This window comes from Nicotiana tabacum, chromosome 5, assembly GCF_000715075.1.
Source record: "Nicotiana tabacum cultivar K326 chromosome 5, ASM71507v2, whole genome shotgun sequence".
In the NCBI taxonomy this organism is placed as follows: Eukaryota; Viridiplantae; Streptophyta; class Magnoliopsida; order Solanales; family Solanaceae; genus Nicotiana; species Nicotiana tabacum.
The window spans coordinates 138,976,574-138,994,904 of record NC_134084.1 but is presented as its reverse complement, the minus strand read 5'-3'; the positions used below and the strand labels follow the sequence as shown (position 1 = coordinate 138,994,904).

Sequence of the window (18,331 nt, the reverse complement as noted above, 5' to 3'; positions counted from 1 at the left end):
ATTGGACCAATTGAGCCAGCAACATCCAACGTGCACAGATTTATTCTTGTAGCCATTGATTATTTCACCAAGTGGGTTGAGGCCAAAACTTCCAAATCAGTGACCAAGAAAGCAGTGGCCGATTTTGTTCACTCAAAATCATCTGTCGATTTAGAATCCCAAAGGTGATCATCACAGATAATGGTGCTAATCTTAACAGTAACTTGATGGAAGAGGTATGTCAACAGTTTAAGATTACACATCGCAATTCTACCCCATATCGTCCCAAGGCGAATGGAGCAGTCGAGGCAGCCAACAAAAACATAAAGAAGATACTTCGGAAAATGGTAGAAGGTTCGAGGCAATGGCACGAAAAATTACCATTTGCATTGTTGGGATATCGCACTACTATTCGTACTTCGGTAGGCGCAACTCCTTATTTATTGGTATATGGCATTGAAGCAGTAATACCTGCAGAAGTTGAAATTCCTTCCCTTCGGATTGTCGCTGAGGCTAAGATTGATGATGATGAGTGGGTCAAAAGCCGTTTGGAGCAATTGAACTTGATTAATGAAAAAAGATTGGCAGCAGTATGTTATGGCCAGTTATATCAAAAGAGAATGGCAAGAGCATACAACAAAAGGGTGCGTCCCCGAAAGTTTGAAGTGGGTCAACAAGTGCTGAAACGTATCCTTCCACATCAGGTTGAAGCAAAAGGCAAGTTTGCCCCGAATTGGCAAGGGTCATTTATTATAACCAGAGTATTGTCCAATGGCGCTCTATATTTGACAAATATCGAAGGAAAATGCATAGACATGACCATCAATTCCGATGCAGTCAAGAGATATTATGTATGATTTCTTTGTTATAATTTTTGATTGTTTGTATTTGGCATTGTATTTTGATTGTTTGTATTTGGCATTGTTTCGAAGATTGAAATGACAAAGGCAATTCGTTCTGCTATCTAAACACTTTATCCTTTGTTCCCCCTTTTGAGCCGCATTTGTTTCTTTCATACCCCTCTTTTGGAATCAATAACAAAAAGAAAAGGGAAAAGAAAGAAAAAGAGAAAAGAGAAAAGAAAGAAAAAGAGAAAAGAGAAAAGAAAAGAAGTGAAAAGAGAAAGTATAACAACAAGGAAATTCATGTGTGAACTACGTTTGACCTGATTCCTATTAAGGATACGTAGGCAGCCTCACGGCTCGGTCATAGTAAAATAAAATATCAAAAGATCCCCAAGCGAGAAACTGGGGCAGAAGTTGTACTAAGAAATGTGATTCCAAGAGTTGTAATTTTTAAAACCCCTGTCAAATTGTTTTGAGCCTTTGATACCCTTTCTTTCTAACCCCATCCAAAATCCCACATTACGATCCAAAGAAAGACCTTTCCGATCAGTCTTCGAGAGATGCCAAGTTAAGCAAATAGAGATGATTAATATCAGGATAACACTCTGGTCCAAGCAGGAAAAGTAATAAAAATGAGAGAGTCTTATTGGTGAAAACCCTAATGGGCACCATGAGGCGACGAAAGCTGAGAGAAAATAAAAATGAGAGAGTCTTATCGGTGAAAACCTTCACGGGCACCATGAGGCGACGAAAGCTGAGGAAAAGTAAAAATGAGAGAGTCTTATCGGTGAAAACCTTCGCGGGCACCATAAGGCGACAATGAATTCAGGAACAAACGAATGAGAGAGGTTTGTCGGTGAAAACCCTTCAGGGCACTACAAGTCGAACAAGGTCCGTAAGTTGGCGGAAAGTAAAATTGGGTTGTGGAAATTTTGGAGAACAAAGTAAAACAATTGGAAAGGAGATTGGTTAAATAGACTGGGCTGATTAATCCAAAATGCATACCATGATCATTGGTGCCAATGACTCCACTCAGATAAGTTCCTTTTTCCTATCTCCAACAGTCATCCAAATTTGGATTTTCTTCTTTATTCTTAATTCTCAAAATCGTCGCATTTCATTGCTGTTAATTTTTACTCCTCCAAAGCTCTTCCAAGGTTAGCCTTGTTCCAACAAATAAGAAGGAATATCAAAGTATACTACCAGATTCAAAATTGCACAAAGCAAAATACGGCTAGGACATGCTGGAGATAGTATGATGAAAATTGGGACCTAGGGTGTAAGCAAAGGTTAAATCGGTGGAATGGTTCAGTAATGTCATGAGAGATGTATGGTTACGAATAAAAGGGTCAGAAGTGAAAAATAACAGTTGGGGAACCCCACAGTCCGGGATCAGTCAGAAGGTCAAAATAGTCTTTTTGACCAGTTCAAGGCAGTCGGACGAAGCAAAGCATGGCAAAGAGAAAACCACCCCCAGCAAGAATGCCACAACTAACCACCACGTTTTAAACGGACAAGATTTTCTTTGATTTGAAACAGGGGCAAAGATGACGTTTATTTCAGGAAGCACCCTGTGAAGAAAGCAAGTACCATGCAGGTTTGATCGTATAAATTCTCAGGACCCTCCTGGAAAATGGGCCCTAGTTTAAAAATCGAAACAATCATAAGTAGCAAAATCTAGCATAAATGTACCCCAAGGAATATAAGTTGATTTCAAAGTTTGCATGTTTAAGATATGATTCAATTTGGAGTTTTCAGGACCCTCATAAATAATGAGACCTAGCTTTAAGATTTCCATTAACGAGGTTTAGCATAAGTTTTGTTGTAAGGTAATATAATTTAGCTGTAAAATTATCACTCTTAAGATAAGACTTGATTTTTGATTGTCAGGACCCTCCTGGATAATGGGGAGTAGTTTAAGACCCTCTTAGATAACAAGATTTAGCGGAAGTCACACCTTTAAAAGATATATCTTAGATTTAAAATTATCGTTTAGTTAAGAGTTGTCAGGACCCCCCTGTATAATGGGACATAGCTTTCAAATTCTTAGTAATATTTGGTAATATGATTCAGTTTAACACTCACAAATGCGCCCAGCTACCAAATTGGGGCAGGAAATTTTCTTTTGTTTTGTCTATTTTTGTTGAAATCAGGCGTCCACCTGGAGAACAAGGAACAACAGTTAAAGTATCAGCAATCAGGCGTCCACCTGGAGAACAAGGAAAAGCAGTTGAAGATTCAGTAATCAGGTGTCCATCTGGAGAACAAGGAACAACAATTCAAGTTTCAGCAATCAGGCGCCCACCTGGAGAGCAAGGGAGTACAATTCAAGTTTCAGCTTTCAAGTTCTTACTGATGTTTGGTAACATGATTTAGTTTACACTCATATATATACCCAGCTACCAAACTGGGGCAGAAATTTTTCTTTGCTTTTGTCTATTTTGTTGAAATCAGGAGCCCACATGGGGAACAAGGGAATACAATTCAAGTTTCAGTAATCAGGAGCCCACTTGGAGAACAAGGGAATACATTTTGAGTCTCAGCAATCAGGATCCCACCTGGAGAACAAGGGAATACAATTCAAGTTTTAGCAATCAGGAGCCCACCTAGAGAACAAGGGAATACATTTCGAGTCTCAGCAATCAGGAGCCCACCTGGAGAACAAGCGAATACAATTCAAATTTCAAGTAGTCAGGAGCCTGCCTGGAGAACGAAGGGAAGAAGCAATTCAAATTTCAAATAATCAGGAGCCCGCCTGGGAAACAGAGGAAAGGAAACAATAGTTAAATGAAGACATTTAAAAGGTTCAGCAATCAGGTGCCCGCCTGGAGAAGAAGGGAAAGCATTTCAAAGAATACCATTCAAGTCAGCCACAAAGGAACTTCTGAGGAAAATACAAGTCAACGAGGCAACATCAGTCACAAGATCAAGTTTGGAAATAAATCTTTGTAAAGCATAGATTATAGCTTAGTCTAGCTTCTTCATTTTTGTCATGGTGTAATAGGGAGGTCAGTAGGCAGTATCAGCAGCATCAACAACAGTAACAGTAAAACCACATCTTCATGGTAGTCCCAGCTACCAAAACTTCCCGAACTATATTGACCTGATTCTTTTATAGCCAAGGATATGTAGGAAACCTTTGAAGCAGAGGTTTGGTCAAATCTTTCAAAAAATGCTTCCCACGGAGTGTTCAAACAAGCAAAAATCGCTCGTATCCGCTCACTTTATCTTTACACGAAAACTCTTCGTGTTTTCGGACAAAGAGGGGCAGCTGTGAGCACGTGATTTTTGCCTCATACGAATTACTCCAAAAGAATTCCCAAAATTGTGTGTTATTTTTAGGAATTATTGTGCGATTTTCCTAATTGTTTGCATATGTTTGTATGCATGTTTAATTTTATTAATGCATTAAAAATACAAAAAATATAGCATTTGCATTTAAGATTTGATTTTTTATATTTTTTGGAATTAATTATTAATTAGATGTTTTACAAAAATGAAAATTCACAAAAAATAACATATTTTTGTATTTTGGTCAAATTGTGTGATTTTCTTTTAATATAGTGTTTAATTATTTGTGATAGGTATTATTTAAAGTTAATTAATATTTTTAAGCTAATTTAGGTCTTTTATAATTTAATTTAGGATTTTTAAGTTTTAATTTTTGAAAGAAAAGGGAAGAAAAGAAAAGAAAAAGAATTAATGAAAGAGAAGGAAGTCAAATTTGGGCCAAATTCAATTTAATTCAAGAGGCCCAAATCAAATACACCTGAAACCCCCCCCCCCCCCAGTCCGGCCCAAACCCGTCCTAACCCGGTCCATCACCAGACTAAACCAAACGACGTCGTTTGGACATGCTTTAATCTGGGCTATTGAATTAATTTGATCGAACGGTCCAGAGCTTCACCCACAACCCGACCCGTTCCCACACCCGGACCGCCCCAGTTGAAACCAAAACGACCCCGTTCCCATTTACGATTTAATCGGAGCCGTTGGTTTCCAATCATCCAACGGCCCTAATTAAATCAAACATTTAATATATCAAACCCCCCAAACCCTTACCCCTCTCAGAACCCCCCCTCTTTTGTCTCTCTTCAGAGACACCCCTATCTCCCACCACCTCACACCACCGCCCTCCGCCCACTAGAAATCGCCTCACGGCAGTTCCGGTGGCCGAAACAACCCCAAATTAACACCATCGATTCCCTTTTATCTCCTCATGCCAAATCCACACTCCCTTTTCCTCGAATCACCCCATAACTCTTCGAATCTTGGATCGAAGATCGGACCCCGAACCCTAGCCTACCCAACCAGCCCCAAATCGATACCCCAGGACCATCTCACTACCCTCTTTCCAAATCCCCACTTCACACCCTTCGAATGACACCAGAATTGTTCGAATCTTAAAGGAACCCTAAAATCCCAAATTTCAAATCGGTTAAATATTAGAAGGTTTGAGTTCGAAATCGACCTTAGTTGTGTGTTCTCAGTCGAGAACACTCGATTATGGTCTATTCCGGCTTCATATTCAAAAATTGAAGATCTAATTCAAGATGGGGTTCAATCATTTGGAGGTAGGTGTCCTGATTTTAGTTTTTCTAATTCTTTTTTATTATCTTCCTCTACTCCTTTCTTTTATTTTTAGAATGGTTATTTGGTCGGATTCGACTTGTTTTTTTAGTTTAGTTTCTGTGTCGAACTAAAAATTGTTCGTCGATTTGGTCTGGTTTATTCATGAGCTTCTTTAGCTATTATTCATGTCATTTGAATTCTTGATTTCTTCTGTTAATTATGGTAACCTCTGAGTCCTTCGTATTCTAGGTTTAGTCAGAATAATTAGGATTAGTTTAATAATTTGGTTTAAATTCTTGTTTAATTGTGTTGATAAGAATTGATTATTATAAGTTTATTGCAAGTGGTCACTAATTGAGAAGCTTCTAATAGTGGTAGGGTAGTATTTGCATTATTGAATTAACTAAAAGCACTAATTTGAGTGGATAATTTAAAATGGAGAAGATAAGTTGTAGTGGAAAATGCACTAATTGAATGCCCATTTAAGGGAGCTGAAAATCAGAAGAAGAAAGGGGAGATAGAGCTTAAGATACAGAAGAGAGAGGCTGGTAGTTAAGAATACAAAGAAAATAACTCTGAAAATACTGGGGGGAAATACTGGAAATTACTATTTCATTGATTTCTATTTTCTGGTTTTCAATTTCGAATTGGCTGAAATCATCTTCCATATACTGTTTCGTTGAACTATCTGGGGTTAATAGCTGTTTTTCTTGGATTAAAACTGGGACTGTTTTGTCGCTGCTGTCGATTTCTGCTGTTTATGTTCTGATCTCAACTCAGTTTTTCTCTTTTTGTGTTGCTGTTTGTTACCATGTATTCATCTCACCTTCCAAAGTATGAGAATGAATGTTTGTTACCAGGTATTCATCTCACCTTCCAAAGTATGAGAATGAATAAATATGAAGATTGGTTCCTTTAAATAGAGATTTGTACTAATGCAGTTGGTTATTCAATGTTTCTGCACTTTCGGAATTGTTTAGCTTAGCTTGATCTTCTTATATTTCTTTCTGTTTGATCTGAGTATGGACTGTTGTTGTAGTATTAGTTGGGTAGTTCATTGTGGGGCGTCAAAGGTGCATAAAAGGTCATGTTAAATGTTTGGCAATGTTTGAAAGTCGTAGGTATCTATGAGATTGGATAATTAGTACATTTGGTGATCAGCATGTATGCCTGTTTCTATATTTATATTGTTGAAAGGAGTGTGTTCAAAGTTAAGTTGTAAATGTGATTCAGTATAAAATCCGTGCTAGAAAGGAGAGATGTGATTATATAGTTAGTTATTTCAGTAGTGTTTCAATTCTTAATATGTGAATAACATCTTGTGAATGTGTTTCATGGCTGTGGATTGCATGATATTCATTCCAATCCATATCTGCAGTAATTTAGTGAGTTTGATCTAAATGTACCTTCCATTAAACATGTATTAAGTAAGAGCTTCTTAGTTTGCCGTAATATATTTGGATCTGCTATGCATAATGGATGTGTAATTACTAAAAATGGAATTTGGTTTATTAATTTCAGGGGTGTTTCTAGTTTAGTGGTATCTATGTTTATACAATGTTGCAAATTTATTTACTTTTATATGTTCAAAGGGCCATTGGTGTAATTTGGAAAACCTATGAGTCGATCATGTTGCGCAGGGATTCGACCTTGAATCCCTGCGTGGCCATTACACTGTGTCATTGAATTGGGCTGGCATTTGTAACATGATACTGGGCTCCCTTTGGGCTCAGGATTTAGATAGTATCTCGACTCATTAGTAATTAAAATAAGGTAGGCTGATGGGCTCAGGTTTGAGCCTAAACTGGGCAGCCTTGTGTTAATTAAACCATCAATTCGTTAATTGAAGAAGTATAAAAGAATAGTCATTAGTTGGGTTGTTGGGATTACTGCTGAATGAGACAGGAATCCGGGTAATCGGAAGAATGAACGGTTTGAGTTTTGGTCATGTTATGCATTGGGCTTAATATCAACTTCATTTTTTTTCTTCATTTACACTAGTAGTATATTTATTTAAGGTAAATTGCTTGCATTCGAATGTTGAATATTGTTTGGTTTATTAATTATGCAAGTTTGCTTTAAGTGGTTTAGGCTAGTCCATGTAATAAAATCTGGGTGTTGTAATGCCATGATAAAAGTCATTTAATTGTTGAAATTTCACATTTCAAGCCTAAGGCTCAAGAATGCAAAAGGTGGTTATTCTCGTAAATATCTCTACTTTAGTGTAAGGCTAGTTATTCTTGCAAATGGCTATTTAATTAATGAGTAATTAAGGCTGCAAATTAGAATAGTAAGCGCAGTTTCATAGGTGGGAGCGAATTAACTAATTAATGTAAGAATTTAATTGAGTCATGCCGAACAAAAATGACAATTGCGTGACCCTCGCTTTAATTAATTTTCAACTCAACTTTAGAATTCGAGGCGTGCCATTCAGCAAAACTCCATGGCACTCGCAAAGTTAAAACGCGTAGTTGCTTTAGGCGCGCATTTTAATCCTAAACTCGGGTGCACATTTATGTGACCCAAATCCAAATCTTAACAACGTTAAATAAAATATGTCGCGAATCGCGGGTGCATTTCATGTGGCATGATTACGGGTTCCAGAATTAAGACCAACGTATGCGTTCGCGCAACATCGGGCAAAACAATCTTAATCTTAATAAAATACTATCGTGGTTGTGTACATGTTCGCGTGACATAATTACGATTCTAAAAGCAAAATCGGAGTATGCGCAATTTTGGCCCAATTTTCTTAACATTAATAAAACGTTATTAATCGTGGACACGTACGCGTGACATGATTTTTGACGCGCCAAACAAATGGGTATACGTGCGCGTAACCCGTTTCAATATAATTTTCTTAATTAAAAAGCGGTTAAAGTTAAAATTGCACGTAGGTTCAAATCGTTCTAAATCAGATAATTAAGCCGAATATAACAGTTAAGCGACCGTGCTAGAACCACGGAACTCGGGAATGCCTAACACCTTCTCCCAAGTTAACAGAATTCCTTATCCGGATTTCTGGTTCGCGGACTGTATTACAGAGTCAATCGTTCCTCGATTCGGGATTTTAAACCGGTGGCTTAGGACACCATAAATCTCCCAAGTGGCGACTCTGAATTTAATATAAATAATCCCGTTTTGATTGTCCTTTAATTGGAAAAACTCCCTTATATTTACACCCCTTTCTCGGGGGTGTAGTAAAAAGGAGGTGTGACAGTTGGTGCTTTTACCCATTATGTCTACTAGTCTCAGGGTACACGCTTTGCGCGTGTACCCCATACTTTTTAAGAATCACGTAAATATTAGACTATGTATTGAGTTATATAAGATTATAAAATGAAATTCAAAGAAAAATTCCTAAAAATAATGGATATTGTTCTCATTAATTAGCTCAATAAATGAAAAAATTATGTCTCACCAAAGTTTTTAGATGCCTAAATGTAATTTAAGGGGACATCTGTCGGAATATTTTACAAAAATTATATTGTTCATATGACTTGAAAACAAAAAATAAAAATGCTTTTAGCATGATTTTTAAATATTTATCAAACAATACAAATAAAAAATCAAATATTTTGGTCTTTTAAAGATTGGGAATGAAAAGATTGGCCATACACGCACCTCCTAAAAATATTAGTAGCAGGTACTTAGAGTTTTTCCTATTACATATGTTTATATATTTTATTTGTATTATGTAGAGTTGTTTGTATTTTGCCGATAATGATTTAGTTATATTGCATTGTAAAGAAACCTTAGATATTAGATCTTTTAGTGTTCGTAGAATAATACGAAATAGTACTATTTTAAAATAAAAGGAATCATTTCCTTATTTGAAGTAAAATCTCAATTGAATTTAACTCCTAAATATCAGGACCTAATTCAATAATGAAAGATATAATAACCAAAATTTATTAATTTTAAAATCCTAAATATTAGAAAAGTAAATTTATTAATTTTAAAGTCCTAAATATTAGAAAAGTAACTTAAATTACTATTTTGTTCATTGTAAATTAAATTTTAAAGGGTAAAAAAGGCGAACAATATTTCGCTAAGGGCCTTGGTGCTTTTAATATAATATAGGTATAGATATTTAGCTTACTCCTTGAAAGTTTCTCAACTTCATGGTAGATCATTATGTCAATACAGAAACTCAGTTGAAACTTCAGCATGAGGACACGCACTTGGCAAAGTTAGATATTTACTGTACTACAGGTGAGCGAAATATTGCAGCGGATACAAAAAGGATACTGTATTAACTCTTAAGATGTCATTCAAGTAATTCCTGAAAAAGTTTTACGTTGACAAATACAAATGGCTATGAGTATGCCCATTTGTCATCTTCTCAATTGTAATTGGGCTGGATGAGCATATTTAAAAAGGATAAACTACAAAATTGCTTATCTTTAACACTTATCTCTTGGTAAACTCTTCTACTTGAAATCTTTGGGCTGGATGAGCATATTAAGCTAAAATTCGATACACACAGTGTTTGGCCTTTATTAGAGATTAAGTAGTTAGTTTATGTCAGCAAACAATCCTTGTATTGCTACAGCTTTCCGCTGGATAAATAGACTCAGTAGAGACTATCAGGTAATACTTTGAGGCATCAGGTATAGTGCAAACTTGATCCAAGGTTATGTTGTTTAACCTCTGAAGCAGAATACATAGTCTTTCCACTTCCCAATCATTAAAATCCCTTCTTGGGAAAAGATTCCACCCTTGTGTTGAAAAGAATACTGCAATTTCTCCCTTTTGTTGAGAAGATAAGCTGAAATCAACTTCCTAATTTACTACTTCATGGCAGAGGAAAGCGCAATACTTTGATATCCCTCTACTTATCGAAAGGGAAAAAACCCAATACTTTAACAAAGGCAAAATCAACTCCTAGAGTTTTGATCAACACAGATTTAATTTTTTTCCCATTATACTCAAACATATAAGACTCTACAAATTGCAGTAATCATAAAAGAAGTAACCACACAAACATCAGCAAAAACAGAGTTAACCCAACAAAGGACCCAAATAATTGTCAATTTGAACAGTGAATAACAAATTTTAGCACTCACCTGGCAAGAGAAGCAACTGAGACAATCGAGCAGATCAAAAAATGACACAAAAAAATAGAGACCACGGTGGAGAGAAGATGAGCAGATGATTAGGACTTCTTATACGACACAATTGTCCATATGAATTCACAGGTGTTGGGCTTTTGTATAAGTTGGGGGTGCTAATAGAAAACATGGACAAAAATGGAATAAAGTAAAATTCTATGAGTTTTTTCGGAAATTCACTTGAACCGGAAGCTCCTCTCGGTTCTCGCTTATTAATAGTAGTATAAAATGCTCAATAATAAAGAATGGTTTCCCGACTACGTCCTAATTAGTGTTAGTAATCGTAATGACATATGTCTTGTATAACTACGTACAATGGCCTTTATTTCATTACTTGGATGTCAAAATCCAGCAAATCACGGGCTACTTTTGATTATTTATTCTAACAGTAAAATCTGTCTTGTAAGTAAGTTTTATTGTTGCAATGAATAAAATTTAAAGATTTTATGGTTATAGTAATAATATTCAAGTACTCCTTTATGTGACAAAAATTAGTTTTATTATTAAGGTAAATCAATTTAACAATTGTATGTGATCGATATATTCTTAGATTAATTATAAGTCAAATCATAAGTAGATATTATTAACGAAGTAATCCAAAAAAAGGCTGGATTTTTCTCTCTATGAAGGACATTTTTCATTATTTGGTTCGACTATTAAGCAAATTATCAGAAAATAAAATACACCAATACTGACGAATTTTTTTACAAGGTTGCCTATGTTTGTCAAGTGAAAACTATGGGACCTAAAAGGGTGCCTGTTTATAAGAGTTTGTGAACCCAAAAGTGTTGGTTGTGTGAGGCATTTTGAGTTCCATAAAACACCACTTGTCCAACATAGACAACCCCGCACAATTTGTGTCAGTTGTGTGAGTCACAAAGTAAAGTTTCTCAACCAACCTGTGTTTTCATGTATCAGCATCCTACTGGATAATCCAAAATAGCCCTACAGTCCCCCTTCCAATTGCACAACATGCATTTTGCTCTCTTTTTCAGACTCCGAAGAATAATCCTCCATTTCTTGAACACCCTTCCCCATGGTCGAGCATATCACACATCATACTCCCCTTCCTCATATCCCATATATCTGTTTCTAAATGCACCCGAGGTGAACCGAATCTGCCATAGCCCATACTTGGCAAAAATCAACAGGAACACAGCAACTGCAAAATCAGTGCAGCTTGGACAGAGATGCAAATAGGCTGAACAGCAGCATTGTACCATCCATTGCCATGTAGACCAATTTGAAGATTCCTTGCCATGAGTAACTCATCCAATTCAATGGTGCATCAACTCCTAGTTTCCTTCTGAGATATTCAACAGATTTAAGGAATCACCAATTTTGCAACCGAGATTATAAATACAGTAATCCAGCAATCAGAACCAATGGGCTATCAAATTGATAGTAACCACCACCAACAACCAAAAAGGAAAAGAGAAGGGTGAAGAGCCGGAGAAAATAAAAAAATCACCCTCATGAACAAACAAGCTAACTCGCTACCGCTTTCTTAGTAAGTGGATGACTAAAACACCACTACATTTTCTCCAGATTACCTATATAGTACCATTAAAAGATATATGCTGATATCTCGAGATCAGTACATGCTCTCACCATCCCTTCCATAGCAATATTTTTCTCCACTTTGCTTTTGTATCATTCTAAAACAAAGTTGACAATCTGGAAAAGCCACTCCTATATCCACGTAGCTTTTGTATCACTCTAAAACAAAGATGCTCTCACCATCCCCACCCCCAGCATTCTTGCAATCCCAACTCAAGTAACAAGCATTTACCATTCCTAAAAACAACAACTCAAATTGCGTGGAAAAAGTAGAAAGGTTTAGAAATTTACACTTGATGATGTTCTTAATCTTTTTCTCATGGCCTGTTCAGCAATCGGTGTGACTGCTAAGTTAAAATCTCGCAAGGGGTGATATTCTACTGAAGCCAGCTTTTCCTTTGCTGCTTGCATTCTCCTTTTTTCAACTCTCTGCAATAATACAAAGGAAAAGATTATAATGCAGTTCATCAATTAGATGAATGATACATTGTTCTCCATAAAATAGACGTAAACTTACAAGGGCCTTCTCAAACCCTTCAACTTGCTGTTTGCAAAGCTTGAGCTCCATCTCAATGGCATGGATACGGTTGTTAACAGGTACATTGCATTGCTCAACTATCTGCTTTTGCTTACCTCGGACAACCTCCGGCTGCCAAACATTTAGTGCAACTGAGGCTTGCCTGATAGAAGCAAATCAATACCAAAGTCAAACATCAGCTGAGTTATTTTACATATTTCTTTGACTAGCAAAGAATAACGAAGCTTCTACAAACAAACACGCAAACAAGATCGTACTGCTCTTGTATAAAACATTATTCTCTGCACAAACTGGAATACATAAACATGTAATTGTTTTCTTTTTTGTCAGGCTACCATAATGCACCAGTGAGGAGGTGTGAGCGACTGGCTGTGGTGGGCACGAGGAGAGTTAGAGGGAGACCTAAGAAGTATTGGGGGAGGTGATCAGGCAGGACATGGCACGACTTAGGATTTCTGAGGACATGACACGACTTAGGATTTCTAAGGACATGGCCCTTGACAGGGAATATTACTACTCCCTCCGTTTCAATTTATGTGAACCTATTTCCTTTTTAGTCCGTGCCAAAAAGAATGACATCTTTCCCTATTTGGAAACAATTTACCTTTATGCAATGATTTATAGCCACACAAAATATATGTGCTTCATTTTACACCACAAGTTCAAAAGTCTTCTCTCTTTTCTTAAACTCCGTGCCCAGTCAAATGGGTTCACATAAATTGAAACGGAGGGAGTATATTTCTTATATTGTTGTGAATATTACTTGTGAATACTACTACAACGCATTAGAGTGAGACTAGCCATTTAGGAGTTAGTCTTAGGATGCTACTGATCAGCTACTGATGCAGGGCTGTATCTATTGGATATTAGTATACCTTACATCCTTTTCTCCATCCTTTTCGTATTTCCTATATTTCTTATATTGTTGTTATTTTTTTATTTTATGTTATGTATTTTATGTTATTTATTATGAGTCTATTGATAGTACTAATATATTGTCTCTTGTTGCTCTCTTGAGCCGAGGGTCTCCTGGAAACAGCCTCTCTACCCCTCGGAGTAGGGGTAAGGTCTGCGTACATATTACCCTCCCCAGACCCTACTTGTGGGATTACACTGGGATGTTGTTGTTGTTGTTGTCGTTGTTGTTGTTTGTCAAGCTACCATACACATGTAGTTTATCATCTCCTAATTGTATTTCTGTTTGTGAGGTTTTCAAACGCGAGCAACCAGCTGTTTTGTTAAAGCAAGACCCCATCCCCAGTATTGTAAGCAAAATTGCGAAACAAAAACAATAAATAACATCATACGAGTAGCCTTCTGTCCACTACCTGATTTTACGCAAATTTAAAAACTCAGCAACAGTGTTCTTCATCTTCTCTTTCTCCTCTGCAGATCGAAGTTCCATCTCCCGAATCCTCCTAGAATGCTCATTAATTTCACTCTGAATTCTTAAAACGGCCCTTCTATGGGCCAAAGCCTTCTGTTCTCGGATTTTTTCATATCTAGTTGATGTCAACAACCAATTAATGAACTCCCATCAAAAGATTTTCCAGAGAAGGTAACATTAACAGGAAGATGAGATGACATGGCTGAGAATAGAAGATATAGAAGGGTAAAAACTTACCTGCACCCAGTGTTTACACGAAACCAATGAATACATGACACGTGTCTTCACTTATCACTAAACAATAGTAAATGAATACAGTTGTCACCTTAAGTTATGACCTAATCATGGTAAATTAGTATGATTTGGTGTAAATGCGGGTGCGGGTAAGCTTTTACCGGCATACAAGTGTGGTGTCTTTGTGACTGCTGGCCATCACAGAATATTTGGACATACATATCATTTGCAAATACTGTCATATTATGTGTAATTCAATGTTTATTTTACAATACTTTCCACTATTTCAACTTCAAATTGAAATAGAGAATTTGAAGCTGAAACTAGTTTGACGAGCTTGCACATGCAAAGTTTAAATTTTTTCCCCAAGTGATTTTAACTTTCAAATACTCGTGGGAAAGCTGAGTGCAAAATTAAGAATTTATATGATGTAGAGACACTAAAACAGCACACACATACACATGTATAAATAAAATTTGAGTACTGCATATATACCTTATTTTGTAGAGCGATTTATTGGAGACAGAAGAAGACGAACGATGTTGCTTAATAGGATATTGGGGAAAATCGGCGGAGAACAAAGAGGACCAAAGAGAATCGTCGTCGGAGAGTCGGTTGAGACGTCTGCAAGTTATGGAGAGGCAGCAAAGATCTTTGTAGTTGAAGTTGTAGAATTCAATTCCGATTTCAAGGATTCGTCTCCATAGCTCGTCCGGTAAAGCTGATGCCGACATTTTCTGCAACCCGACCCTAATTATTTCGGTCTGTTCAATTCGGGCCTTATTCAAATTTTAAGAAGAGAAACACAAATATAAAAAAGATCCTTATTTGGTTAACACCTCCCCTTTATTTACTTTATAACACCGGGCGAGTTTGTCTTAGAACATTCCAAGTAGGATAAAGTTTATCTTTGTTGGAAGACAAGTTGTCCCATTTCAAATTGTTCAAGAATATTTTGGCCCTTTTACTTTTGAAATAAAAAAACCTCCACTACTTCATATGTTTGTTGATTAATTTCTTAAGAAATTAGTGTTGGAGATTTTGTGGAGAATCAACAGCTCAAACTCAAAATCTAGATGTCACACAACTGCCCTTCAGGTTTCGTGATGACAACCTTGACATAAATATAAATTTATGTACATTGAGTCATGATCAAATTTTAATTTGATGGAGTTTTTTGGTTTTCCTTGAATACCCTTAGATGTAGTATAAATTTGTAACCACTAAATTGCAACTCTAATAGCATACTCGTGCATCCTAAGTCCAACTAAAATCTAGGATTTTCTCATTTTCAAGGTCGAAAGTTAAGAATATTATACTGGAACTTAATTAAAATGTTAACGGAAAAAAGAGATTATCAACCAAAATAATTATTAAAATCACATTTGTTAGAACATGCGCAGCGAAACATGTATCACATATATATAATCTTGACAATGATTTAGTTATAGAGATTAGAAGCACTAACCTCTTGAAATTGTTGCACAAATCATTCGCCGAGCAAGAATTCATGACTGCAATATTCTGCTATGCTCATAGTAGGCCTTGGACGAAAATATATGTGTGGACAAATACTACTACTCTGAAGAATGAGTTATAAGGTGAAACTAGTCTTCTATATGTAGACCCGCAATTAAGTAAAAAAAAAAGGCCAAAATCGTGTAGGATTTTGCTAGTGTAGTAGAATCCTAGTCCAACTCAAACATAGAACTTTTCTCCCATGTAACTTTCTTCCCAAGTTTGTTAAAGTTTTACTAAGTATAGCAGGGACCACAGAAATTATAAGAGACTACCAATTATAGTATTAATTCAAAAATTTTGGACGAATTAAATCCTATTATAATTAATGACAGTTTAATTCCACTAAAAGAACTGCAATTGAACTCCTCAATATGAGTTTCAAAATTCATCAAACTTATTTTAACTCCCATGTTAAGATTACAATTACCAATTAATTAAACTAAATCACTAACAATTTAATTTAACCAACTAATTAAATCCTTTATAATTTCGCTTTAAACTATTTCATGTGACGGATACAAAATCCACCGACCGAGTTTTCACATGAAAACTTATAAGCTTACATAAATGGGTATTATCAAACTCAAGGTCGAGTCATGGATTCTATCAACTAATTATTATTTCACAAATGTCATTCGTTATTGTCCAATCTATCAGGCATACACTAATTTAAAATAGAGTTGTACATTCTGATAAATCAAAACAATAAATAAATCACATTGATCATAACAACTATATTAAGATTAGGAGTATAAGCTCATTTAATGAATCAGAGAGAATGTTTTATATATTCAGTACAAAAATATCTTTTCTCTACTTGGTTCGTTATATATACTAGCACGAGAAGTTGGAGTAAAACCACTCCATAATCAAGATAAATTATACTTTAATATTGTGCTACAATCGTCAAGATATTTTTCCTAACAATACCCTCGATTTTGAACATAATTTATTAATTATGGGAATTGGCAATTTAATCTTATGTGCATGAGCTAAGACTCCATACACTAAATCGTCTACTACATAATTAAAGAATACATATATAACAAATGATCTATTTAAAATAATACTTTTATTGAATTGAATAAATTAAATAAATAATTATTTCATAAAGAATAAAATATAATACTATAGCTAATCCGCATGGTTAATAGTATATCCCAATAGGTACCTAGTTCTACTAAGCAAAAAATATAACGAGGGGATGCTACCTTGTATTACTAAAGGAAAATATAACCAGGGTAGGATACCCTATATCGTTAAAAAAATAACAAGGGGAAAGTATTGTATTACTAAAAAGAATGTAACCAAGGTATGGTACCCTGTCTTATTAAAAGTAAATATAACGATGGGATGCTACCCTATAGTATTAGAAAAAGAAAAAAAGTAACAAGGGGAAGGTACCTTCAACTCTTTATAGACCTAAGATCAACGTCTATATTATTATTTATTTTTTAAAGTTTTGGAGAATTTATTATCCCTTAAAAAGTGAATTTGATAGTCGAATTGAATTCGGGTCGATCAAAAATTGACTTCCAATTATTTTGAGAAATAAAACTAGGCATTTTATAAATATGAAACACATTGTTATCTTGGCCAGATGCTTCGGTCTGTAAGGTGGTTGTGTGGGAAATAGGAATAAATCTGGCTCACGTTGTAAAGAAGGTTATCTGTTAGTTACTTTTTTTTTTAAATTATTAAATATTGATCGAATGTATATTGAAGTCAAACTAATAGCTCTAAGTGAACAAGAAAATAAAAAATCAAATTAGTAAAATATCGGTCAGGTTGCATGAATTTTTTCCAGAGAAAGTCAAAAATATCATTTTGAAAATTTAATGATGATGTTATTCATGCTTGTGCGAAGCGCGGCCAACTTCACTAGTTTATGTATAATATTGAGTCTTGAAATTCCTACATATATGTAACCAATCAAATTAATTCTTTCTCTCGAATTCTTATTTTATTGAATTATTTCCAACCTTCTCCTAAGCCCAACCTTCACAAGTGAGTTCCCATTTTCATTCTTTAGTCACTCAAGTATTTCTCACAATTTCGACTTTTGGACTCTTCTTCAACAAGTACGTCACCTTCTCCTAATTTTTATAATTTGTGTCAATGTCTTAATTAACTTGGTTGTTTAATTTCTTAATGGACAATAAGTGTTATCCCTAGATTAACTGTGAAAACCAACAGCCACACTATTTAGCCATTTCACTTTCATGATCCTTAGATAAATTAACATATTAAGGTCTCGATATTCAATTTCTAGATCCACCAATACTTTGGCCTTCATTCTTTTTCTGTTATATTTTTTAGTTTACCTTAGCAACAAATAAAATATAAATATCTTTAACCAAAGGTTATTTTAATTTGTAGTAGGTAGATTTGAATACTCTTATCAACCTTCAGATCATACTTGATGAAGTTGGAGACGGATAAATTTGATGTATATTATTGGAGAGCTTTGTAATGTGAGTTCATATGAATGTCACCAAATCGTTGAAGGAGAACACGATATAGTCTACTTCGTTTTGTTTTTACCTCATGGGCAACTTATGTTGTCTCGATATTTCTCTTC

At 35.4% G+C, this 18,331-nt stretch overlaps 1 protein-coding gene across 1 annotated transcript; it reads right to left on the bottom strand.

Annotated features, from left to right (window-relative positions):
- Window positions 1–11,122: 11,122 nt before the first annotated feature.
- LOC107815405 (F-box protein SKIP24) lies at window positions 11,123–15,066 on the bottom strand. The gene is made up of 5 exons (XM_016640977.2): window positions 14,725–15,066; window positions 13,937–14,110; window positions 12,588–12,750; window positions 12,362–12,499; window positions 11,123–11,816 (listed from the first exon to the last, which is right to left on the bottom strand). The coding sequence occupies exons 1-5, from the start codon at window positions 14,961–14,963 to the stop codon at window positions 11,799–11,801; spliced, it is 732 nt and encodes a 243-aa protein (XP_016496463.2). The 5' UTR covers window positions 14,964–15,066; the 3' UTR covers window positions 11,123–11,798.
- Window positions 15,067–18,331: the final 3,265 nt, after the last annotated feature.

Coding starts and splice junctions, on each gene's coding strand:
- LOC107815405 (XM_016640977.2), bottom strand. CDS start 14,963: ATGTCGGCATCAGCTTTACCGGACGAGCTATGGAGACGAATCCTTGAA. Junction 14,111..14,724: donor AAATCGCTCTACAAAATAAG/GTATATATGCAG, acceptor GACATCAACTAG/ATATGAAAAAATCCGAGAAC. Junction 12,500..12,587: donor AAGGGTTTGAGAAGGCCCTT/GTAAGTTTACGT, acceptor GTATTATTGCAG/AGAGTTGAAAAAAGGAGAAT.